General features: G+C 37.4%; 1 protein-coding gene across 4 annotated transcripts in view; it reads left to right on the forward strand.

Annotated features, from left to right (window-relative positions):
* Positions 1–25471, forward strand: part of PLGRKT (plasminogen receptor with a C-terminal lysine) — a 51176-nt gene extending 25705 nt beyond the window's left edge. For 3 of the 4 annotated variants that reach the window (XM_057724028.1, XM_057724026.1, XM_057724027.1), the window contains 3 exons: positions 20882–21012; positions 21584–21693; positions 25071–25471. In XM_057724028.1, the coding sequence (XP_057580011.1) occupies positions 20882–21012; positions 21584–21693; positions 25071–25192 (363 nt within the window). In that variant the 3' untranslated portion in view covers positions 25193–25471. Of the gene's footprint in view, positions 1–20881; positions 21013–21583; positions 21694–22448; positions 22859–25070 lie in introns of those variants that run through there. The other variant, XM_057724029.1, reaches the window with a different exon arrangement.
* The last annotated feature ends 2154 nt before the right edge of the window (positions 25472–27625 follow it).

Here is a 27625-nt window from a genome sequence, read left to right on the forward strand (position 1 = left end):
TTCTGTGTCTCTATTTCTGCCTTGCAAACCGGTTGATTTGTAACATTTTTCTATAGTCCACATATATGTGTTAATATACAATATTTGTTTTTCTCTTTCTGACTCACTTCACTCTGTATGACAGTCTCTAGGTCCATCCATGTCTCTAGAAATGTCCCAGTTTCATTGCTTTTTATAGCTGAGTAATATTCCATTGTATGTATGTACCACATCTTCTTTATCCATTCATCTGTTGATGGACATTTAGGTTGCTTCCATGTCCTGGCTATTGTAAATAGTGCTGCAGTGAACATTGGAGTGCATGTGTCTTTTTGAATTATGGTTTTCTCTGGGTATATGCCCAGTAGTGGGATTGCTGAGTCATATGCTAGTTCTATTTTTAGTTTTGCAAGGAACCTCCATACTGTTTTCCATAGTGGCTATATCAATTTACATTCCCACCAGCAATGCAAGAGCGTTCCTTTGTCTCCACACCCTCTCCAGCATTTACTGTTTGTAGATTTTCTGATGATGCCCATTCTAACCAGTGTGAGGTGATACCTCATTGTAGTTTTGATTTGCATTTCTCTAATAATTAGTGATGTTGAGCAGCTTTTCACGTGCTTCTTGGCCATCCATATGTCTTCTTTGGAGAAATGGCTATTAAGGTCTTCTGCCCATTTTTTGATTGGGTTGTTTGTTTTTTTGATATTGAGCTGCATGAACTGTTTATGTATTTCGGAGATTAATCCTTTGTCTGTTGATTCGTTGGCAAATATTTTTTCCCATTCTGAGGGTTGTCTTTTCGTCTTGCTTATAGTTTCCTTTGCTGTGCAGAAGCTTTGAAGTTTCATTAGGTCCCACTTATTTATTTTTATTTTAATTTCCATTAATCTAGGGGGTGGATTAAAAAAGATCTTGCTGTGATTTATGTTGAAGAGTGTTCTTCCTATGTTTTCCTCCAGGAGTTTTATACTGTCTGGCCTTACATTTAGGTTTTTTATCCATTTTGAGTTTATTTTTGTGTATGGTGTTAGGAAGTGTTCTAATTTCATTCTTTTACATGTAGCTGTCCAGTTTTCCCAGCACCACTTATTGAAGAGGCTGCCTTTTCTCCATTGTATATCCTTGCCTCCTTTATCATAGATTAGTTGACCATAGTTTATCTCTGGGCTTTCTATCCTGTTCCATTGATCTATATTTCTATTTTTGTGCCAGTACCATACTGTCTTGATCACTGTAGCCTTATAGTATAGCCGGAAGTCAGGAAGCCTGATTCCCCCAACTCCATCTTTCCTTCTCAAGATTGCTTTGACTATTCGGGGTCTTTTGCGTTTCCATACAAATTTTAAAATTTCTTGTTCTAGTTCTGTGAAAAATGCCGTTGGTAATTTGATGGGGATTGCATTGAATCTGTAAATTGCTTTCGGTAGTATAGTCATTTTCACAATGTTGATTCTTCCAATCCAAGAACACGGTATGTCCCTCCATCTGTTTGTGTCTTCTTTGATTTCTTTCATTAGTGTCTTATAGTTTTCTGCACACAGGTCTTTTACCTCCTTGGTTAGGTTTATTCCTAGGTATTTGATTCTTTTTGTTGCAATGGTGAATGGGATTGTTTCCTTAATTTCTCTTTCTGATCTTTCATTGTTAGTGTATACAAATGCAAGAGATTTCTGTGTGTTAATTTTGTATCCTGCAACTTTACCAAATTCATTGATTAGCTTGAGTAGTATTCTGGTGGCATCTTTAGGATTTTCTATGTATAGTATCATGTCATCTGCAAACAGTGACAGTTTTACTTCTTCTTTTCCAATTTGGATTCCTTTTATTTCGTTTTCTTCTCTGATTGCTGTGGCAAGGACTTCCAAAACTATGTTGAATAGTAGTGGCGAGAGTGGACATCCTTGTCTTGTTCCTGATCTTAGAGGGAATTCTTTCAGCTTTTCACCATTGAGAATGATGTTTGCTGTGGGTTTGTCATATATGGCCTTTATTATGTTGAGGTAGGTTCCCTCTATGCCCACCTTCTGGAGAGTTTTTATCATAAATGGGTGTTGAATTTTGTCAAAAGCTTTTTCTGCATCTATTGAGATGATTATGTGGTTTTTATCCTTCAGTTTGTTAATGTGATGTATCACATTGATTGATTTGTGTATATTGAAGAATCCTTGCATTCCAGGGATAAACCCCACTTGATCATGGTGGATGATCCTTTTAATGTGTTGTTGGATTCTGTTGGCTAGCATTTTGTTGAGGATTTTTGCATCTAAATTCATCAGTGATATTGGTCTGTAGTTTTCTTTTTTTGTAGTATCTGTGTCTGGTTTCGGTATCAGGGTAATGGTGGCTTCAAAAAATGAGTTTGGGATTGTTCCTTCCTCTGTAATTTTTTGGAAGAGTTTGAGAAGGATGGGTGTTAGCTCTTCTCTAAATGTTTGATAAAATTCGCCTCTGAATCCATCTGGCCCTGGACTTTTGTTTGTTGGGAGATTTTTAATCACAGTTTCAATTTCATTACTCATGATTGGTCTGTTCATATTTTCTGTTTCTTCCTGATTCAGTCTTGGAAGGTTATACTTTTCTTAAGAATCATCCAGGTTGTCCATTTTATTGGCATATAGTTGCTTGTAGTAATCTCTTATGGTGCTTTTTATTTCTGCAGTGTCCGTTGTAACTTCTCCTGTTTCATTTCTAATTTTATTGATTTGAGTCCTCTCCCTCTTTTTCTTTTTCTTTTTTTTTAAAATTTCATATGATCCCTCTTTTTCTTGATGAGTCTTGCTAGAGGTTTATCAATTTTATTTATCTTCTCAAAGAAACAGCTTTTAGTTTTATTGATTTTTGCTATTATTTTCTTTGTTTCTATTTCATTTATTTCTGCTCTGATCTTTATGATTTCTCTCTGTCTACTAACTTGGGGTTTTGTTTGCTCTTCTTTCTCTAGTTTCTTTAGATGTAAGGTTAGATTGTTTATTTGGGATGTTTCTTGTTTCTTGAGGTAGAATTGTATTGCTATAAACGTCCCTCTTAGAACTGCCTTTGCTGCATCCCATAGGTTTTGGATTGTTGTGTTTTCATTGTCATTTGTCTCTAGGTATTTTTTGATTTCCTCTTTGATTTCTTCAGTGATCTCTTGGTTATTTAGTAGCGTATTGTTTAGCCTCCATGTGTTTGTGTTTTTTACAGGTTTTTTCCCTGTAATTGATTTCTAATCTCATAGCATTGTGGTCAGAAAAGATGCTTGATATAATTTCAATTTTCTTGAATTTACCAAGGCTTGATTTATGACCCAAAATGTGATCTATCCTGGAGAATGTCCCATGTGCACTTGAGAAGAATGTCTAATCTGCTGTTTTTGGATGTAATGTCCTATAGATATCTATTAAATCCAGCTGATTTATTGTGTGATTTAAAGCTTGTGTTTCCTTATTAATTTTCTGTCTGGATGATCTGTCCATTGGTGTAAGTGGGGTGTTAGAGTCCCCCACTATGATTGTGTTCCTGTCGATTTCCTCTTTCATAGTTGTTAGCATTTGCCTTATGTATTGAGGTGCTCCTATATTGGGTGCATATATATTTATAATTGTTATCTCTTCTTCTTGGGTTGATCCCTCAATCTTTATGTAGTATCCTTTCTTGTCTCTTGTAACATTTTTTATTTTAAAGTCTATTTTATCTAATATGAGCATCACTACTCCAGCTTTCTTTTGATTTCCATTTGCATGGAATATCTTTTTCCATCCCCTCACTTTCAGTCTGTATGTGTCCCTAGGTCTGAAGTGGGTCTCTTGTAGACAGTATATATATGGGTCTTGTTTTTGTATCCATTCAGCCAGTCTGTGTCTTTTGGTTGGTGCATTTAGTCCATTTACATTCAAGGTAATTGTTGATATGTATGTTCCTATTACCATTTTCTTAATTGTTTTGGGTTTGTTTTTGTAGGTCCTTTTCTTCTCTTATGTTTCCCGCTTAGAGAATTTGCATTTGTTGTAAGGCTGGTTTGGTGGTGCTGAATTCTCTTAGCTGTTGCTTGTCTGGAAAGCTTTTGATTTTTCCATCGAATCAAAGTGAGATCCTTGCTGGGTAGAGTATTCTTGGTTATAGTTTCTTCTTGGTCATCACTTTAAATAAATCATGCCACTCCCTTCTGGCTTGTAGAGTATCTGCTGAGAAATCAGCTGTTAACCTGATGGGGGTTCCCTTGTATGTTATTTGTCGTGTTTCCCTTGTTGCATTTAATAACTTTTCTCTGTCTTTAATTTTTGTCAATTTGACTACTATATGTCTTGATGTGTTTCTCCTTGGGTTTATCCTGCCTGGGGCTCTCTGCGCTTCCTGGACTTGGGTAGCAATTTCCTTTCCCACGTTAGGGAAGTTTTCAACTAGAATCTCTTCCAGTATTTTCTCAGGTCCTTTCTCTCTCTTTTCTCCTTCTGGGACCCCTATAATGCGAATGTTGGTGCATTTAACATTGTCCCAGAGGTCTCTTAGGCTGTCTTCAGTTCTTTTCATTCTTTTTTCTTTATTCTTTTCTGCATCAGTGATTATCACCATTCTGTCTTCCAGGTCACTTATTCACCCTTCTGCCTCAGTTAATCTGCTGTTGGTTCCTTCCAGTGTATTTTTCATTTCAGTTATTGTGTTGCATATCTCTGTTTGTTTGTCTTTAATTCTTCTAGGTCTTTGGTAAACTTTTCTTGCAACTTTTTGATCTTTGCATCCAATCTTTTTTCAAAGTCCTGGATCATCTTCACCATCATTATTCTGAATTCTTTTTCCGGAAGAGTGCCTATCTCCTCTTCATTTAGTTGTTTTTCTGGTGTTTTATCTCTCCCTTCATCTGGTACAAAGTCTTTTGCCTTTTCATTTTCTCTGTCTTTCTGGGGCTGTGATTTTCAGTTACACAAGATGAAATAGTGCTGATACTGCTTGATTCTGCTGTCTGCCCTCTTGTGGAGGAAGCTGTCTAGGAGGCTCGTGGGTGCTTCCTGATGGGAGGGACTGATGGTGGGTTGGGCTGGGTGGGTGGAGCTCAGTAAAACTTTAATCCGATTTGGTGGGTGGAATTCAGTGACACTTTAATCTGCTTGCCTGCCAGTGGGTGGGGCTGTGTTCCCACCCTGGTGGTCGTTTGGCCTGAGGCGACCTAGCCCTGGAGCTTACAGGCTCTTTGGTGGAGCTAATGGTGGACTCTCGAAGGGCTCACGCCAATGAGCACTTCTCAGAACCCCTGCTGCCAGTGCCCCCATCTCCTTGGCAAGCCACAGCTTCCCCCCACCTCTGCAGGCAACCCTCCAACACCAGCAGGTAGGTCTGGTTCAGTCTCCTATGGGGTCACTGCTCTCTCCCCCTGGGTCCTGGTGAGCACACTTTTTTGTGTGCCCTCCAAGAGTGGAGTCTCCGTTTCCTCCGGTCCTATGGAGGTCCTGCAGTCAAATCCCGCTGGCTTTCAAAGTCTGATTCTCTGGGGATTCATCCTCCCATTGCTGGACCGCCAGGTTAGGAAGCCTGATGTGGGGCTCAGAACCCTCAGGACTCCTGCGGTATAACTGTTCTCCAGCTTGTGAGTCATCCACCCAGCATTTATGGGATTTGATTTTAATGGGATTTGATTTTAACGTGATTGCGCCCCTCCTACCGTCTCATCGCGGCTTCTCCTTTGTCTCTGGATGTGGGGTGGGTTTTTTTGGTGAGTTCCAGTGTCTTTCTGTCGATGGTTGTTCAGCAGTTAGTTGTAATTCCAGTGCTCTTGCAAGAGGGAGTGAGCTCACGTCCTCCTATTCCACCATCTTGATTCTCTCTCTGTACTCTTTTTTTAAAAATTCATATCTGTGAGATTTATCCACATTGTTACTAGTAGCAGTAATTCTTTTCCCCTGCTTTGCAGTATTCCATTACATGAATATACCACAATTTATGTATCCATCCTACTGTTGATGGATATTTAGATTGATTCCAGTTTGGTTCTATTATGAATATTGCTGCTATGAGTGGTAAACACATGTGCTCATGTTTCTTGGGTACATGATATTCTTAAAAGTCAGACTGATCTGTTAAAATGTCAAATCACACAACTTCTTGCTCAAAACCCTCAAGCAACTTCCCATCTTCCTCAGGATTTTTACTAAAGTTCCAGCAAAGGCCTACAAGACCTACACTTGTACTCAAATATGGTCCACTTTCTAAAAGCATCCACATTGGAGCTTGTTAGAAATACAAACTCATGTGTCCTTCCTTGTCCTACTGAATCAGAATCTGCTTTTAACACATCCCCAGGTGATTCACAGGCACATTACAGTTTGAGAAGCATTGCCCTTGGTGATCTGTCCCTTTGCCATCACCTCTGTAACCTCATCTTCTACCACTTTCCCCCTTGCTCATTCCACTTTGGCCACACCAGTTACTTTGCTATGCCTTGGACACCCCAGACATGCTCACCATTGAGAAGTAGTGTGAGCAGGACCTGGTCAGCAGTTTCTTCTTCTGACCCAGTTGTAGGCTTACCATGTGACCTTAATTTCATAGTATGGTAGCTAACATCTTTATACCCATAAAGAATGAACCCAGAGTATAATTATAGGTGAAGGACATGGGAAGACTAGGATTAAGTAGTGGTGATGGGGGAAAGGGAAGAAACAGATGTCAGGGAAAAAAATACATATATAGCCATGCATACATATATATATGATAGGCTGAAAGATTTTTCCACATGAGAATATATAGCTTCATAGGAATAATGATGATGGTGATAAGAAGAACAGAAAAAACAACTAGCTTTTATTAAGTATTGACTTGGCCTGAAAGTGGAATTGCTAGATCAAGGGGTAGGTGCATTTAAAATAGATGTTTCCAAATTCAACCATAGGGTTGTATTATTTCTACATGCTGTTCTCAATAATGTAGTCCTGAAGACAATCCTATGAGGCAGTTACTATTATTTTTTATATTTTACAGATGAAGAAACTGAGGTACAGAGAGATTAAGTGACTTGCCCAAGGACACAATGATAATAAGTGGTGGTGTCAGGACTCAGATGCAGACACTCTGATTGCAAGGCCCATACTCTTAACCCCTTCACTCTGCCTCTCTCATCACCAACATCCAACTCAAAGAACATTTTCATCTTTCCCAACTGAAACTCTGTACTCATCAAACACTAAGTCTCCACTTCCCTCTCTCCCCAACCCCTGGTAACCATCATTCTACTTTCTGTCTCTCTGAATTTGACTCCTATAGGTACCTCATATTTGTAGAATTATATAATATTTGTTATTTCACAATTGGTTTATTTATATTGGCACAATGTCCTTGAGTTTCTTCCATGCTGGAGCATGTGTTAGAATTTTCTTCCTTTTTAAGGCTGAATAATATTCCGTGTATATGTCACATTTTGTTTATTCATTCATCTCTTGGTGGCTATTTGGGTTGCTTCCACTTTTTGGCTATTGTGAATAATACTGCAATGAACATGGATGTATAAGTGTCTACTTGAGTCCTTGCTTCCATTGTTTTGGGGTATAGACCCAGAAGTGGAATTGCTGGATCATATGGTAATTCAAAGTTTAATTTTTTTTAAGGAATTGCCATACCATTTTCCATAGCAGCTACACCATTTTACATTCCCATCAGCAATGTACAAAGGTTGCAGTTTTGCCATATCTTTGCTCCATGCCAAAACTTACCTTCTGTTGTTGTTGTTGTTCATAATAGCCATGTGAGGTAGTGATATGTTTTTTTTCATGTATAAAATCTGTTAATCTTTTCCTTCATGTTTCCTGTTTTTCTTGGAAAGGTCTTTGACTTCCTAAGGTTATACAAGCATTCTCCAAATTTTCCTTATATTTATCATATATTCATTTGGTACAGTTGGGGCTTTGATTCACCTGGAATTAATTTTCTATTTGATTTATGATAGGGAGTGCTAACTGTCTTCTTCCAGACTTAAAGTCAGTGATGCATGTGTCATTCCTGACAGCTCATGCCTTTCCCTTTCCACCACTCTGTCTTTCCTGTGGCTCCCCTGCCCCCCAACCCAGGCCCAATACTGAGCCACTATTGTTTTTAATACCTCCTATCTTTGCTTGTTTATCAGTACTATCAGATTAGGCTTTAGTTTTTTGTTTTTTTTTATGAGAGTTAATTCTTTTTTTTGGCTCTTTATTGGAATATAATTGCTTTACACTCTTGTACCAGCTTGCGAGGTACACCAAAGTGAATCAGCTGTATTTATACACATATACCCATATTCCCTCCCTCCTGCGACTCCCCCCCACCCTCCCCGTCCCGGCCCTCTAAGGCATCACCCATCCTTAAGTTGATCTCCCTTTGTTATACAGCAACTTCCCACTGGCTATCTGTTTTACAGTTGGTAGTATATATATGTCTATGCTACTCTCTCACTTTGTCCCAGCTTCCCCTTTGCCCTCTGCCCCCCCCCCCCCAACCTCGTGTCCTTCAGTCCATTCTCTGCATCTGCATCTTTATTCTTGTCTTGTCACTGGGTTCATCAGTACCATTTTTTTTTTTTTTAGATTCTGTATATATGAGTTAGCATACAATATTTGTTTTTCTCTTTCTGGCTTACTTTACTCTGTATGACAGACTCTAGGTCTATCCACCTCATTACATATACCTCCATTTCATTCCTTTTCATAGCTGAGTAATATTCCATTGTATATACATGCCACATCTTCTTTATCCATTCATCTGTTGAAGGGCATTTAGGTTGCTTCCATGTCCTGGCTATTGTAAACAGTGCTGCAATAAACATTACGGTACATGTTTCTTTTGGGATTATGGTTTTCTCTGGGTATATGCCCAGGAGTGGGATTACTGGATCATATGGTAGTTCTATTTTTAGTTTTCTAAGGAACCTCCAAACTGTTTTCCATAGTGGCTGTACCAACTTACATTCCCACCAACAGTGCAGGAGAGTTCCCTTTTCTCCACACCCTCTCCAACATTTGTTGTTTCTAGATTTCTTGATGATGGCCATTCTGGCCAGTGTGAGGTGATACCTCATTGTGGCTTTGACTTGCACTTCTCTGATGATTAGTGATGTTGAGCATCTTTTCATGTGTTTGTTGGCCATCTGTATGTCTTCTTTGGAGCAATGTCTATTTAGGTCTTCCACCCATTTGTGAATTGGGTTATTTGCTTTCTTGGTATTAAGCTGTATGAGTTGCTTGTATATTTTGGAGATTAATCCTTTGTCCGTTGCTTCATTGGGAAGTATTTTCTCCCATTCTGAGAGTTGCCTTCTAGTCTTGTTTATAGTTTCTTCCACTGTGCAAAAGCTTTTAAGTTTCATTAGGTCCCATTTGTTTATTCTTGATTTTATTTCCATTATTCTAGGAGGTGGATCCAAAAGGATCTTGCTTTGATGTATGTCATAGAGTGTTCTGCCTATGTTATCCTCTAGGAGTTTTATAGTGTCTGGCCTTACATTTAGGTCTATAATCCAGGCTTTAGTTTTTATCCCAAGAAAGTGAGTGTGAATAAACAGCCCATAATAAAAAAATACACCTCTTTCTTATGAAAATAAAACATTCAAGAGGATTATGAAAGAAAATCTTATGGCTGTTATCATTTGCCTTATATATTGAGGTGCCCCTCTACTGGGTGCAAATATGTTTACAATTGTTATCTTCTTCTTGGATCGATCCCTTGATCATTATGTAGTGTCTCTCTCTTTTTTTTTTTATTTTTATTTTTTAATTTTATTTTTGGTTGCGTTGAGTCTTTGTTGCTGTGAGCGGGCTTTCTGTAGTTGCAGCGAGTGGGGGCTACTTTCTTTGTGGTGTGAGGGCTTCTCATTGCAGTGGCTTTCTTGTGGAGCATGGGCGCTCCAGGCACGTGGGCTTCAGTAGTGGTGGCACACAGACTCAGTACTTGTGGCATGCAGGCCCCAGAGTGCACGGGCTTCAGTAATTGTGACGCACAGGCTCAGCAGTTGCAGCACACGGGCTTAGTTGCTTCATGGGATGTGAGATCTTCCTGGACCAGAGATTGAACCTGTGTACCCTGCATGGCAGGCAGATTCTCAACCACTGTGCCACCAGGGAAGTCATGGTGTCTTTCTTTGTCTCTTGTAACAGCCTTTATTTTAAAGTCTGTTTTGTCTGATATGAGTATTGCTACTCCAGCTTTCTTTTGATTTCCATTTGCATGGAATACCTTTTTCCATCTTCTCACTTTTGGTCTGTGTGTGTCCTTAGATCTGAAGTGGGTCTCTTATAGACTGCATATGTACTGGTCTTATTTTTGTATCCAGCCAGCCAGCCTGTGTCTTTTGGTTGGAGCATTTAATCCATTTACACTTAAGGTAATTATTGATATATATTTTCTTATTGTCATCTTGTTAATTGTTTTTGATTTGTTTTTGTAGGTTTTTTTCTTCCCTTCCTCTTTTGTTCTCTTTTCTGGGTGATTTGATGACTATCTTTAGTGCTGTGTTTGGATTACTTTTTCTTTTTTGTTGTGTATCTATTGTAGATTTTTGGTTTGCAGTTACCATGAAGTTTTGACATAGCAGCCTATATATAAATATACAAGATTAAGTTGCTGGTTTTTTAATTTCAGATGCATTCCCAGTATCCTGCATTTGTACTGTCCTCTCCTCACGATTGCTTGTTTTGATATTGTATTTGTGTGTGGATGATTTCCTATCTTTACTGCATGTCTGCCTTTACTGGTGAGCTTTCCCATTCGTAAGTTTCTTGTTTCTAGTTGTGGCCCTTTCTTTTTTGCCTTGAGAAATTCCTTTAGCATTTGTTGTAAAGCTGGTTTGGTGGTGCTGAATTCTCTTAGCTTTTGCTTGACTGTAAAGCTTTTGATTTCTTTATCAAATCTGAATGAGACCCTTGCTGGGTAGAGTATTATTGGTTGTACATTTTTGCCTTTCATCACCTTAATTATATCATGCCACTCCCTTCTGGCCCGTAGAGTTTCTGCTGAAAAGTTAGTTGATAACCTTATGGAGATTCCCTTGCTTGTGGCTCTTAACATTTTATTGTTGTCTTTAATTTTTGTCAATTTGATTAATATGTGTCTCAGCAATATAAATCAGTGGGACAGGATAGAAAGCCCAGAAATAAACCCATGCATCTATGGTCAATTAATCTACAACAAAAGAGGCAAGGATACAATGGAGGAAAGACAGTCTCTTCAATAAGTAGTGCTGGGAAAACTGGACAGCTACATGTAAAAGAATGAAATTAGAACATTCTCTAATACCATAGACAAAAATAAACTCAAAATGGATTAAAGACATAAATGTAAGACTGGATCCTATAAAACTCTTAGAGGAAAATGTAGGCAGAACATTCTTTGACATAAATTATAGCAATAACTCTTTTGATTCCCCTCCTAGAGTGATGAAAATAAAAACAAAAATAAGCAAATGGGACCTAATGAAACTTAAAACCCTTTGCACAGCAAGGGAAACCATAAACAAAACGAAAAGACAACCCACAGAATGGGAGAAAATATTTGCAAACGATGTGACTGGCAAGGGATTAATCTCCAAAATATACAAACAGCTCATGCAGCTCAATATCAAAAAAACAAGCAACCCAATCAAAAAATGGGCAGATCTAAATAGACATTTCTCCAAAGAAGGCATACAGATGGCCAAAAAGCACATGAAAAGATGCTCCACATCGCTAATTATTAGAGAAATGCAAATCAAAACTACAGTGAGGTATACCACCTCACACCAGTCAGTATGGTCATCATCAAAAAGTCTACAAACAATAAATGCTGGAGAGGGTGTGGAGAAAAGGGAACCTTCCTAAACTGGTGGGAGGAATGTAAATTGGTACAGCCACTATAGAGAACAGTATGGAGATTCCTTAAAAAACCAAAAATAAAGCTACTATATGATCCAGCAGTCCCATTCCTGGGCATATATCTATCAGGAGAAAACCATAATTCAAAAAGATACATGCACCCCATTGTTCATTGCAGCACTATTTACAATAGTCAAGACATGGAAACAACCTAAATGTCTATCACCCGAGGAATGGATAAAGAAGATGTGGTGCATATATACAATGGAATATTACTCAGCCATAAAAAAGAATGAGATAATACCATTTGCAGCAACATGGATGGACCTAGAGAAGTCAGACAGAGAAGGACAAATATTGTATGATGTCACTTATATGTGGAATCTTAAAAAATGAACTCATTTACAAAACAGAAACAGACCCACAAACTTAGAAAACAAACTTATGGTTACCAAAAGGGAAAGGTGGTGAGGAGGGATAAATGAGGAGTTTTGGATTAACATATATACACTACTGTATATAAAATAGATAATCAACAAGGACCTGTTGTATAGTACAGGGAACTCAACTCAGTATTCTGTAATAACCTAAATGGGAAAAGAATCTGAAAAAAAAAATGTATGTATATATGAGACAATCACTTTGCTGTACATCTGAAACTAACACAACATTGTAAATCAATTATCCCCAATATAAAATAAAAATTAAAAAAATAAACCACTAAAAAAAATCATGTTTACAAAAAGCCTCTGTGAAAACGTTTATAGCACGCAAAAAATCTTATGACATAAAACTCTAATTATATTTATGTTTGTTTCTCAGTTTGACTTCTCTCTCCCTGTCTATGGCTATTTGGTTTAGGTTTTTATTTAGCATTGTATTGGAAAAGATGATATTTTATTTTTAAATTGCATGTGAACATGAATATGGGAAGTATCTTTTCCCAGAAGTAGATAACTAAATAATGAATTCTTTCTACAATCTGCTTTTGTTTTCATATTGAAATTGGGTTTAAGTAAGAAATTTCTAATTTAAAGCCTTGCCTAAAATTAATTAGAATTGGAAATGACTTGCCCCAAGAATTCTTCCCATTAACAACTATTATATCACTAGGTTAACCTTCCAGTGTTAACTGGATTCTAGCTGCTGTATAAATGTATTTTCTTCTAAATAAAAGAATCTCTAGATTAACAGCCATCCAAGCTGAGCTCCCAGAATACTTTGCAAAACTGGTGATGAGCCAACATTTGAGCAATGTTTTATAGTAAGACAGATCAGCTCAACCCACCCGTTTAACCAAAAAATTGCTGCGGTATATATTGCATCTGTTTAGGGCAAATAAGGTCTAATACCCAAGAAGGGTGATATGATAGGGATAGGAATGCTTGAAGAGAAAATAGAAACATTTACAGAGAAAAAACAATATCCTCCCTGCCTCTTGACATTGCAAGGAAAATTGTGGTGGTGTGGTGTGTTTTAGTATGAAAACAGAAAACGTATGGAATATAAAGCTTAAAAGTAATTATTTATGAAAAGGAATATATATATATATATATATAATGCTAAAGTTTTTTTCTCCCTCTTTGATAAATATAAAGATGGAATATATTATTATAAAATTATTTATAAAGTCTTTGCATCTGAATAGAGTTATTCCTTACCAAGTGGCTCAGATATTTCTGAACAGTTACTGAGAGTGGAACATGAAAAACCTCCTTAAGGCACAGGAATAATTGTGTGGTCAGGCAGCTATATCACCACAGAGCATCCTTATTTTTGTTAATGATTTAAAATAAATACATGCTGTTACTTACTGATGCTGAAAGGCTACTCTGTCCCACTTCTATTTTTTAAAACACCTTTATTGAGGTATAATTTACATACTATAAAATTGCAGGGGTACCCATTGTAAGGGTACAATTCAATGATTTTTAGTATTTTTATATAGAGTTGCACAACCATCACCATAATCCAGTTTCAGAACATTTCCATCATCCTCAAAACTTCCCTTATGCTCAAGTATAGTAAATCTTTGATCCAAACACCAGACCCAGGAAATCATTAATCTCCTTTTTTCTTCCTAGATTTGCCTTTTGTGGACATTTCATAGAAATGAAATCATACAATTTGTGGTCTTTTGTGTCTGGCTTCTTTCCTTAGCATAATATTTTTAGGGTTCATCTATGTTGTGGCATATGTTTCTTCTCCAAGGAACTTTTAGAATCAGCTTGTCAAGCAATTTAAAAAAAAAAAAATTCAACAAGATGGTAAATCCTTTGCTCGGCAAAGATTTTAATCCCTCTTACTTGTTTCTTGATTTGGCTTCCTCCATCTTCTGAAGCATTTTAGAAGAATTATTTTATATTATTTATGAATGTAATAAAAGCACATCAAAGTACAGAAGTACTTTTTCTTGGATTAAAAAAAAGCCTCTAGTTTTCGAGATTCCATGAAGATATTGAAATGTAGGGTCAGATGCACACACAACTCATTGAGAAGATAGAATTGAAACTAATTAAATGTTCTACATGGTCATACTTGCATTCAGTGGGGTTTTGTTTTGTCTTTTTGTTTTGTTTTACTTCTCTTTTGCCTTGGCTTGTATTCTGAAAATAAGTACTTTATTAATTTCCTGGTTATTATTATAAAAGGTGTAAGCAGTATTACTAAGAAGTAAACACCCAGTACGTACTAGAGCTATAAGCTCTGGCAAGTTACCTAATTATTCTTACCACCAGTTTTTTCATCTGGAAAAACAGGATGTTAGTGCCAAACAGACTGTTATAAAGAGTAAATGACTCAATAACCATCAGCCTTTAAGAATACTACATTTATTTCTGTGGAAACTTTGTCTTTTTCTCCTGAAACATATTTTTACGTCCCTAGACTTCAAGATTTACAGAAGTGTATTTCTGATTGACATTATGTAGAACTGCTGCTGCTTTTCCCATACAAGCATGCTCTCCCTCAACAACTGCAGGCATGTTAAAAAAGATGCTCTAATTCCTTTTTAGTCTCATAAAAAAAAATCCCACCAGGAAGGTACTGTTATTATCCCCACTTTACAGGTGAGAAAACAGGCTTTTTAGGCACGTTGTGACTTACCTAAGGTCACAGGGCCAGGAAGAGTCAGACAGAGCCACATTTGGAAAACTGACAGAAGTCCACCTGACCAAAGCTGGGAAGGGCTACAGTACAAAGTGAAGTGGGGCACAGATCTGGTCTAGAGGGCTTGGAAAGCTGAGTAGAGCATTTAAATATGATGTGGCAGAAAACAAAAGTTTTAGAAGTTTTTGAGCAGGGAAATGAAGGAAGCAGAACTTTTTATATTTAATTTAAAATTTTTAAAATAATCTTATAATCATGTCTATTTTTAAGGCAAATAATAGCAGCTAACTTTTACTGAATCTTTATTAAAGCTTTTCTCTAAGACTTTAACATGTATTTGCTCATTTAATCTGTACAACAACCCTTTAAGATAGGCAAAGGTTCTAAGTCTAGGTAACCACTGGGACAGGAGACAAGAGAAAGCAAGACGAAGGGGCTAACACATTCCAGTGCCTGCAGTGCAAAACTCCCTTCAAATATGCCATCTTCTTTAGGAGAGCAGCCCTATGAGGCGATTATGTTGCTCCTAGAGATAGAGACATTGGAGTCAAGACATTTAAGGGGCTTGTGCACAATCACATAGCAAGTTAGTGACAGAACTAGAATTTGAACCCAGTCCAAGTGACTCCAACGTCTGTCTCTTTCTATGAGCAAAAAGGTGTGGAAAGGTGAATGTGCCTGGTCTGGGAGAGGATTGGTGGCTGTGGTCTAGGGGAAGACTGGCAGGATATGAAGCCCAAGAGGTAAACTGGAATAGGATTTTTAACGGCCACGTCATGTCTAGGAATTAAAGAACAAGTAAAATTTTTTAAGCAGGAAAGTAACATAAGATTGCTTTTGAGTTAGGAATAGAAATGTAAATAAATATAGAGAGAGCAGTATAAAAGATGGATTGGAGGGAGAAGAAACTAGGATAGCAACAGATTGGTGGTAATGCAGTGCTTTTGTTGATGGGTAATGATGCTCTGAGTTGGAGCAGGAACCTCAGGAAGAAGACTGGATTTAAGAGGTGTGCAGAGACATTTTAGTAAGACTTGGCTGTCTGTCTCCCCACAGAGATGCTCAGAAGGCAGCTGGAAATACAGTCTACCACTGAAAAGAGTTTCATCAGGATAGAGATTTAGAATTCAGACGTCACCAGCAAGAAGTGGTAGTTGGATCCTGGAAAGTGATAATATGGAGCTGAGAAGACCAAGAGGAGATGGCAGAGAAAAAAATTCTGGGGGAGAGTATAGAGGATTTGAAGGACCTTCTCTGGAGAAGGTTCCAGTGCCTTTATGTTTTTAGGAGTTGCCTTTCCCCTTGTATTTCATTTATAGAAGGGGGGTAGGTCTTGACCTTTCAGAACTTCCTGTTCTGCCCTCACCTTGAGCATAGACACTAGTTTCCTTACAGAGCCACGGAATGGCCTTGTTCTCAGGGCCTTTGGCGTGAGCCCCAAACCCATGCTTGTGCAACAGGGTAGGAGAGACCACATCTCAAGAAATGTTTAGAAATCAAGTCTGCAGGCCATGGTCATTATTTGGATGTGGTAGTTGCTCCCAGTTCTCTGAGAAATTAGATATGGCAATGAGGAGGAGGTCACAGGGGCCTTAGGAGGCTCACATTCAGGGAGTGGTGGTCACTGACATCACTACAGGGGTGGGGGCATGAAATGAGGGTAAGAAATCAGAGACAGTGTGTAGAGAGGCTCTTTTAAAGGGAATTAAATAGAGTAATTCAGGTCAGTCTGTACCCTGGTCAATTTAGAGCTCATTATGCAGTGTCTTTCTCAAATTCTTGTATTAATTATAATAGAAGGCCAAAGGCTTTTCAGATGGTAACCACATACCCTGTCTGCTTTACCCCCATTTTCCACATTGACTTTATTGCCAGTGTACTTGTAGTAGACTGGAAGGTTGGGCTTTGGAACAGGCAGGCCTGGGTTTGAATCCTAGATCTGCCATTTGATAACTGAGGCCACAGGGAAAATCACTTGAACTATGAGTATGATCCTCAGTTTCCTCAACTGTAAGCTGAGTCAGTACATTCTCTGCTCAACTTTCATTCCATCCCACTGCCTTATGGGGTGTCTGCCAATACAACAGAGGCTGGAAAGCCAAAGGCAAATTTCTCAGACTCTTGCAGCTGGGTTTCACATCTGACCTGATTCTGCCAAGTAGGCACACCTGAAGGAAACTTGGGACGTGGACGTGGACAGTGTAAAGCTCCTAGAAGATGTTGGATCTTCTTGTAATCACTGTAGTGGGAGCTGACTGGTATTTTGGGAATGTGGAGGTGGAGTTTCAGTATGTGGTTCTGAGCATCTGTGTGACAGAAGGCAGTAGCTGTGGATTCCCCTAGGAGAGTCCCCTGTTCAGGCTGAGCATTTCTGCCTGCTATGTTATTTCTGATAGTAACTTTCATGGCTCCCCCAGAAATTCTCAAGCTGCCAGATTACCTGCAATAATTCCCATTCTGTTTAAACTACTAATTGGAGTGGATTCCATTTTCTTCAACTCATAGACCAGCCTCGTAGGGTTTTGCAGGAAAGTCAGTGTATGTAAATCAAGTACAGTGCTTAGCACCTGGTGAGCCACGTTATCATTACTATTAGTGTATCAGCTGCCACAATAAAGTACAAGTAAGCATCTATCTTACAATTCCTTAATGATTTTCTAATTTTATTTTTGAAGCATATTTTGTTTCTAAGACTCTTTGTTCTAAGTATTATAGAATAGAGGTCTTAGCTTTGTGCACAGCTAGGATTGACATAGAGGAACGTTAATTATCATCTTAGTCTGAAGTCACAGTCAGGAACATTTTAATTTCAAATTTTCCTATAAAGCAGTATCAAAAGTAACAGAGATAGGAAAATAGTTATTATAAAAAGGTGTAAATGGTACAGATGAACCCAGCAACAGGGCAAGAATAAAGATGCAGATGTAGAGCATGGACTTGAGGACACAGGATGGGAGGTGAAGGGGAAGATGGGATGAAGTGAGAGAGTAGCATTGACATATATACACTCCTAAATGTAAAATAGATAGCTAGTGGGAAGCTGCTGCATAACACAGGGAGATCAACTCAATGATGGGTGATGACTTAGAGGGCTGGGATAGGGAAGGTGGGAAGGAGTCGCGGGAGAGACTGATTGAGCTGATTGTTTTACACTCTTGTGCCAGCAAAAACTGGCAGAAGAGTGTAAAGCAATTATATTCCAATAAAGAGCTTAAAAAAGTGTAAAATTCTTTTAAAATAGGATAAAGAATATGTACTCTTTAAAATGAGGAAATCCAGGATAAAAGAAAATATGCTTATTATAGTTCTGGAATTGTCTTCAACTTCAGTTAATAGCATTTATAATGTACCAGACCCTGTTAGGAGCTGTGTCTTTAAAGAAATTTAAATAACGGATGAGAGCATCATTGATCTTTTGTTCTTTCCCAGGTTCTGCTCATCTTGTCAGCATCTACTGATCTTGTTGGAGAAAGACCATATATTTTAGAATCCATAAGTAATATAAAGGGCTTTTGCCAAACTGGAATTCTTAGTTTTTACATAGGGTGACCTTATTGTTCACAAACATCTGAGAGTAAGAGTGGATTTAATTGTGTTATAATCTTTATTGGAAGGTATGTAATAAGATGCTGTAGCCAAAGCTTTTAAGCTTCTGAACAATACTTCATTCTTTTTATGTTCAATTATTTTCATGTCATTGATTTTAAAAATGGACTTATTTTTAAAAAGCTTCAATTTATTACTCATTTCCCCTTCCAGATTCTTCCCAAACTACTTACTGGATGTTGAATATTTAAAATATCTGTAGAAAATGTGTATGTGTCACTAAATTAATAAATCCAGTGCTGTAAATAGAAAAAAAATAAATTAAAATAAAATAAAATATCTGTAGAGCAAGTTAAAGTTAAGTGCCACTTGTCACAGCTTTCATTACTGTTGCTTTATTTTAATGATCTTTATGGTTTGTTTACCTGAAATTCTGATTTTGCTTTTAGTTTAGAAGGTATCAATAATGTCTCTGTTAATTTAAAGAAGGCATAGACAAATATAAAATATTCACTTCTGATAAAAACAAAACCTCTTTTGTGACAACATGTAGAATAACTTTTCGGCATTGTCCAATTAACAAATAAAAAGATCACTTTTCTATTACATGTGAATATATATAAAGAATTTTATATTTATGATTTGGGTTAAAGACTGTTACAGAAACTTACTGTACATGTTCTCTTTTGTTCTTGTTATTAGTGTCAATATTTGGGGAAGAAGGGTGAAAATGAATGTACATTTAGTTAAATAATGCCTATTATTGGTAAATTAATAATTACATTAATATAATTATCCCTTTATGGCTATTGAAAAAGTTTGGTGATACATTTTAAAATTCAAATTAATTAATAAATTTCATTTGGACCTAGACTTGTGACTTTTAAACACAATTTTATAAAGTATGGGATAATTAATAAAGTTTTAATTGATAGTTAGCATTACAGCTCAATGATGTCTTTCATCAGGATTTTTTGCCCATGAAAGAGAGGGTCTGCATAGATTTTTCTTAACTCTAGGCTTAGTTTATTGCAGATATACAGTCTTGCTGATTTTCACAATTTATCTATGATACATGGAGATGATTGCTTACGTTCTTATTGGTAGAGAGTAGAGACCTAGAATATAAGATTTGTTTATAACCATTTTAAAAAATAAATTTTGGAATAGTTTCAGATTTATAAATAAGTGGTACAGAGTTGCTGAATACCCTAACTTTGTCTCTACCCAGGTGTCTATTATGGGGTTCTAGGCTTTGGTGACTCCTTGGTAAGCCACATGTGTTCAGTTATCAGCTGCCTTCTATGACCCTCTCCAGGTTGACATGGGAACCTTGCAGACTTTATCCACAACTCTTGGCAGCTGAGGGAGACTGGGGTGGCCTCTTTCAGGCCTTCTGTAAGCCTAGATCTGCCCTGCAGCCATTTCTGCTTTACTTTAGATGCCCCTTCCCAGAATTCTTGGCAGGAGGCAGAACTACAGGTGCTCTCTGTCTGAGGATCCTCAAACTCGAAATCCATCACATCTCCTGGGGCTTCAACCCCTACAAGGGGTCAAGGAGCCAAGCCCCATCTTTATGCATAAAATCTCATTCTTCTCTTCCAGTCCCTTCCCACAGGAGAAAGAAGGCATGGAGGGAAAATTGAGTCCATTATTACTCATTCTTCTCACCCTATGGTTTATATGCTTGCTATCCTCTAGGCTTTGCAAATGATACACAGTGCCAAGATTTGAGAATTTAAAAAGAGATCTTTTCTCTCTCAAGAATCTAACTCTTTCAAAATAATGGGCTTGGGCTTTCAAACTGTTGCTTCTCCTATGTATTTTCTAAAAATCCATTCAGATATTTGGTCTCCTGTGTTCTGGGCTGTATCTGCCTTCTGTTCTCAGGCTGTGAAAGGCATTGACTAAAGTGGTGAAGGATTTGAGGCAACAAGAAAAATGTGGCAAAGAAAAATCTCTATTGCTGTCTCAACATAATACCCCTCTACCATTATATTATGATGCAATGTGGACCCAGTACTTCAAATGAATTTCACTGTGGAGTTGGATGGTTTTGGAAGGCAAAATGATTTCAGTGCAAATGGTAATTAAGGCCAATAAAGTGTTTCTGCATTTAAAGGCACACAGATATTTTTCTCACATTTCATATAGTAAGCTGAACATATATTTTGGGCTTGGATAAATGCTCCGGACTACATGCATACAAGACCTTAGGATGCTGAAGAAGAATATCATGCCTATTCCATATATATATTCCAGATTTCACTGCCAAGGTTACAGTTGGGGATAGCTGTCCAGAGGGACTTTAGTCAAAGTCTCTTGATATTAAAAAAAGAAAAAAACATGAATTAAAGCTATTGAAGAAAGAAAATCCACTGGAAAAGCAGATTATTAACTTTGTGCTTGGATTCAAAAGATGAATAACCACACTTTGTCTTTTGTTTTGTCCTCAGCTGGAAAGGCAGCTAACCATGCAGAATGAAATGAGAGAAAGACAAATGGCTATGCAGATTGCTTGGTCTCGGGAATTCCTCAAATATCTTGGAACTTTTTGTGGCATTGCAGCGGTCTCTTTAACAGCTGGGTATGTTTTCTATTTACTTTAAAATTCTCTTCTACTTCTTTTTGTCTTTGCCATGATCATATTATTAACTTGGCCAAGATAGGACTTTGATCCAAATGGTACACATATAGGTAAACAAGGTAACCCTGATAGCTTAGTCCTTGTAGTAACCCTGTAGAACCACGATAGTAATAGTTAATTCTGCCTTTAGTTTCTCAGATTTCTTCTGTACTTTTCTCCATCTAATAAGTAAGAGAGAGGACTGACTTTACACCAAGATAGAAGGAGGTCTCTACAAATTCATCTCCACAATCCCTAAGGGATAGATATCAATACTTAAATATTTTTAAAATGAGTAATCTGAATCTCAACATCAAATAAAGATGAACAAATCATAGACCCTACCCAAGAACTGCAGAATCTGCTGAGGGATTATGGGTAAGGAAATCCTATTTCCATAGAAGAATTAAGTAACTTATGAAATGGAGGATATTCTTCCAAAAAGCGGGTAACTTTTTTTCTTTCACCATGTATAGAGATATGTATTTACAGGTTATTCCTTGATATTCATTCTTTTTTCTTCTTAAATCAGAGCAATTAAAAAGAAGAAGCCCGCCTTCCTCTTCCCTATCGTTCCATTAGGCTTTGTCCTTACCTACCAGTATGACATGGGCTACGGAACCCTTATACAAAGAATGAAAGGTAAGTCTTTGATAAACCAGAGTCTCAATTTATGATTCATTTTCTGGTTCAAGGAACCACTCCTCACAACCCCTTGACTTATGAAAATTCTGACAAGACTATCCCTGAGCTACCGATGACCAATATTTCTGCCCCCTCTCACATAGTGGTATGCTGGAGTCACCTCACACCAGCTCAGAAGAGGCAACTGTCAAATGTTCAGGAATTTTGTAAGCTGGCTATTAAATATAGTTATTACTAAAAATTAAATTATATAAACTAACAACATTGTAAATCAACTATACACTAATAAAATTTTTTAAAAAATTAAATTATATAAACTTACAATTTAAAAAATTACAGAAAACAAATAATATTAAATTATATTAAAAACAATAAATACTCAAGTTAGTTTCTAATTATTTTACTACTATCTATACTCTTAAGTTATATATATCTATTTTTTTAAGTTATATATACCTACTGTATCTGTATGGTGAAAATGCAGGTACAAAATACAGACACAATAAAATACAGTACAACTCTGACTTAGTGACATCCCATTGGTAGATCAGCTTGAAGTTGGTCATGGTGGCAGTATTTACACCATGGAAATCTGCAAATGCCAAATCAAGGCTTGACTTAATATTTTGTTGATTGTCTAGATCAGGGGTTGACATACTATGGTCTGTAGGCTTGCCACCTATTTTTTAAAATAAAGTTTTATTGGAACACAGACATACCCATTCATTTCTGCTTTTCTATTTCCATGACAGAGCTGAGTCACTGCAACAGATATGTAAGTCCCCACAAGCCTAAAATAGTTACTGTCTGGCCCTTTCAGAAAGTTTGCCAACCCACGGTCTAGACTTAAGAAAATGATGACAAAAATGTTAATAATGTATATTATTCTTAAAAGTGTGTTGTGTCCATACCTGTTATATAGCAAATAGCATTAAAAAATTCAGGAGATGTCTTAATATTTAAAAACTGTTACTTGATTTAACAAAGTTCACATTTCACTTTTGTTCTACTCATTAACATAAATGAAAACACCAGCTATCATTCATGCTGAAATTATACTTTCTCATCAACTGCTATAGGTGCGCTATAGATAAAAGAGTTCAGCAAAAGTCAATAAAAACATTCTTTGAGGATTAACTTGCTATATGGAATTTATGCTAAAGGGTATTGTACATATTATTATTTATAAATTGTGTGCTACATATATTTCATGGAAGTAAAATTTATAATAGACTTATGTAAGTAATAAACTTATGTACATTTGTTTTTGTTCTGGAAAGCTGATTGTTAAATATTCACCAGTACTATGCTGCTCTCAGTGAACTCTGCCTCTTATTGCCCTAGAAAATAGCACTGCTGCCACAGATGCCATTCCTATCCCAGGAAGATAGTTTCCCATTAGTCTAGGATATCGATGTCTTCCAAATTCCCACCACTACAAAACTCCCATGAGGAGCCCTATTTTCTCTGCGCCTCAAGCCTTCAACCCTGAGCATGCTGGAAACAGTGCTTTCCCAAGCCTTCATTTTTGCCATCCTGTTCTCTCCTGGGCTTTAGGCCCATCACTATCCCTGAGGCTCTGTGGGGGCTGGTTTGGTAATGGGAAAGGAGAAGGTACAGACTCCTCTGCAGGTATTAGGAGTAGGCAGTAGAACATTTCATTCACAGACTTAGGAGATGGAGGGATTATATGTTCTTAAAAATTCCCATCTGAAAATAGAAGTGCATTTTCCACATAGAAACTATGTTAAAATGTCCTTTAGGGTTAGACATTATTGGTATCATAATTCAGCTATATTGTGTGCTAAACAGTGTTTTGTTGATGGCCTAGAAATTCATTTATAGCATATATTATTGTGGGAAAATGTATTCTGAGTTCTAAAACACTGATCTACAAATTAACTTTTGGATTACAATTCCATTTTAAGCGGGAAACTAACTGTACAAAACCGATTTACTTATGTTAAAACTTACTTCAGTAACCTGCTCAGTTCATGTTACTCATCTGCTTAAGAATTCATTAGTCTGGACTTCCCTGGTGGCACAGTAATTAAGAATTCACCTGCCAATGCAGGGGACATGGGTTCGATCCCTGGGCTGGGAAGATCCCACATGCTGCAGAGCAACTAAGCCCATGCACCACAACTACTGAACCTGTGCTCTAGAGCCCTCGAGACACAACTACTGAAGCCTGTGTGCATAGAGTCCATGCTCCACAGTAAGAGAAGCCACCACAATGAGAAGCCCGCATGCCACAATGAAGAGTAGCCGCCACGTACCACAGCTAGAGAAAGTCTGCGCAGCAATGAAGACCCAATGCAGCCAAAAATAATAATTAAAAAAATAAAAATAAAAAAATAACCCTCCTCCCCCCCCAAAAAAAGAATTTATTAGTCTGCGCACAGTTATGTCTCATTGTTTAAATGGACATTAGAATTCTCAGTGCCTCATAAAAGTTAGCATGTAGTATTAAGAAATCTCAACTCTATTATATAGCATTCACTGCCCAATTACATACAATTTTATAATGATTTTTACTTATTATTTAAGACTGAGGAAAAAACAGTGTTTGCAGATGGTTGGAATGCTATGATAATTTGCAAATTGTAGCCTGCACTGTTGGGTTTGGAGTATAAATTAATTATACATTAAAAGAGGAATACTTCAAGAAAACAATTGCCTTTATTCCCAAGGAAAGTTTATGGAATGTCAACAACATACAGTTTTTCAAAATTTTGCTCATTAGTTTTCAACAGTAAAAGTTGGCAAATGTCACTGTGCCTGAGAAATTACTAGCTATTATTTAAAAGAGGAATTGTTTATAAAAATGTGCATGTGTGTATGTATGTATGTATGTATGTATGTATGGCCTAAAGAACATTTAATACTATTTGGGGTATTTATAAGTAGTTTCAAGTCAAAGATTAGTTTTCCTGAAAAATTGGAGTTTTTAGTAAACTTTATTTTTTTCTCATGTCACTTATGATACAATAAGGAGCAATAAGAAGAACTATATGTGGTTTCTCCCCCTAAACCCCTCCTAACACAACTAATACTTATCATCCTGACTTTCCTTCAAGGAAAAAAAAATATTACTTGGTATTCTTTCTCTTCTACATTTTAAAATGCTGTCTTCTGTCAAGTAAAGTCTCTGGCATCTGATTTATCTCATTGTGAATCTTCAGAATTCATTATTGTGTTTCTTTTGGGAGGTCACTTCACTCAGGGACAGTGGGTAAAATACTTAACTGTGAGATCTGGGGGCATGCCTCCACACAATGTTACAGCATGTCACTGGAACACAGCAAGCAGGTCTTCTCACAAAATGCTGATGACACCTTTGTCACCTTGCACATTTCTCTATTTTATTTAAGGTGAAGCCGAGAACATACTCGAAACAGAAAAGAGTAAGTTGCAGCTGCCAAAAGGAATGATCACTTTTGAAAGCCTTGAAAAAGTAAGAAGGGAACAGAGTAAATTCTTCATAGACAAATGAAATCATGTTTACCCACCAGATCTCAAAACAAAGAATTGTTGACTTGAATCATGGCCTTTACAATTTTTTAAATGCTTGAGATTTTGATATAATGGATTTTATTTTAAAATATTAAAATTCAAAATGAACTTTGTTAAATTATTTTAAAATAAAATTTGTAACATTCAACACAAAATCATGAAGGTACTCTAAATAATTTTTAGATTTCCTATATATGTGTGTATATCACAAACATATAAATGTAAAATTAATAAACTATCTTGTTTTGAATTTCTGGAAGCAAAAATCCTGTTGCTCTCATTTCTCTGTTGCACACACTTTCCCCATCACGTTAATCTCCCACAGATACTGCTTTTATTTGGATTTTTCAATTGTGTCCTGTCTCCACATGATAGAAAACAACTAGTATTAATTAACATGTATATTGCACTTGCTATGGCCAGACATTGTTTGATTGTTTTGCACATATTCTTGTAATTATCCGAACAATGCATGAGGCAGGCATCATTTTATAGATGTGGAAACTGAGGCACAAAGAGATTGAATTACTTGCCCAAGATCATACACAGAACTGGGACATAACCCTAGATGGTTTGACTCCCGTGTCTATGCTCTAAAAGCTCTTGGAAAAGTTATGCCTTAATGCATTCTTGGCATTCAAAGACAGTTGTGAAAGACAAAAGGTAAAAACATTCAAGTAATGCCTCAGGGCACAGTTGCTAGAGAGGTGGGAAGGAGGGGAAGGTTGATTAGGATGCCCACCTTTTTATTTCCACTCACCAGGAAACCTATATGCATAAAATAATCCTATTAATATCCACTCCTACAGCTGCAAACCCTACATACACTAATTCCAAAAATATTTATTAATACTATGTGTCAGGCACTGTTGTAGGCACTACGGCTACATGAATGAATGCGTAGATAAGGTTGCTGTATCCTAGGCAGAGAAGTGTGTTCTAGTGAGGAGTGGGAGAGCTGGGGAGAGAACAAATAAACACGAAGATAAGTTCATTTCTGATGGTGACAAATGCAAACAGGATGATAAAAGAATAATTAGAAGAATGTTGGGGGAAGTTACTTTAGATCTGAGACAATAGGGACTTCCTTTCTGCAGAGGTGACATTTGAGCTAATATGACTTGAATGATGAAGGAGGCTGTCCTGTGAAGAGTGCGTAAGGGAACAGGGAAGGGATATCTAGGCAAAGGAAGAGCCAGAAGAAAGGCTCTGAGACTTGGCATGGCCAGAGAATAGAAAGAAGGCCAGGGAGAACAGCAGAAGATGAAATCTGAAGGGGGGAAACAATTATGAACATAATGGCTGCTATCCTCAAGCACAGCAAGATGTGGTTTTGAAACAATTACAGTTGTAGAGAACTTGGGCCTTGAAGGATACACTGAATTTCTCCATGAGGATAAGGAAGTGAAGAGGAAGGGCATCCTGGGCAGAAGAAGACTGATTAAAGGCAGGTCCATGTGTGCCAAGTCCGGGGGATCCACTGCTGGTTGTTCAGTTTGCCTGGAGCAAGAGTTTCCATACATGGGGTACTTATTAAGAAAGAAGCCTGGAGGCACAGCTCAACTCCTGAAGGACCTTGGGTGTAACACTATAGTTTGCACTCTGTCTTCAGGGTGATGGAAATGAAAGAATCTGAATTGGGATTTTACCTGGATAGGTCAATTGTGGGGGCAAAATCCCAGAGCCCAATCAGTGGGGAACTGCAGTGGTCTACCTGAGCATTCACCAGGGCCCAAATCTGGCTAAGGCTTGGCTTTAGGGATGGATTCAGGAAAATGAAAAGGAATAATAACAGGACTAGGAAACCAATTTGAGGTTTTAGAGGGAGGGGAAGTTGATTTCCCTTCATTTAATCCACATGGATTATCTGGGGCCCCTGGAGAACATGGGAAAGAAGTGATGGAGAGGCATAGTGGTAGTCCACTGGATATCTTAGATCCAGAACTGGCCGTAGACCATGTCAGAATCTGGAATTGTAGGTCTTTCTTTCTCCTTAAATTCAATTATGCTGCCCAAATATTCCTGGCATAGTCTAGCCAGGGCTCACCAAAAGTGGGTTTGAGTCCCCTGCAAGGGTTGACTGGCTAAATAACTTACATGGGATTTGTGATGCTGTGCAACATATCCAGGCCCTGAGCTCCCTCTGAACCACCAGGCCATTCATCTGTCTTGGCTTCTGACCTTGGCAATGACCCTGAGTTCATTAATAATTGTTACTCAATAGAGCCTCTGCTAAACACATGCACATGCTCACACTTTTGTTTGCTCCCAATTGTGTGCAGAGCTATTAACTAATGGCTTTGCAACTCAACATATTAAAATATATCCCATTGTCTTTGGAATTACTGATTATCCAAAGCTTTCCCCCTAATTTATTATTTACAGTATCCTTTAATTGAAAAGACAAACATTT

Source organism: Hippopotamus amphibius, chromosome 2 (genome assembly GCF_030028045.1).
Source record: "Hippopotamus amphibius kiboko isolate mHipAmp2 chromosome 2, mHipAmp2.hap2, whole genome shotgun sequence".
NCBI lineage: Eukaryota > Metazoa > Chordata > Mammalia > Artiodactyla > Hippopotamidae > Hippopotamus > Hippopotamus amphibius.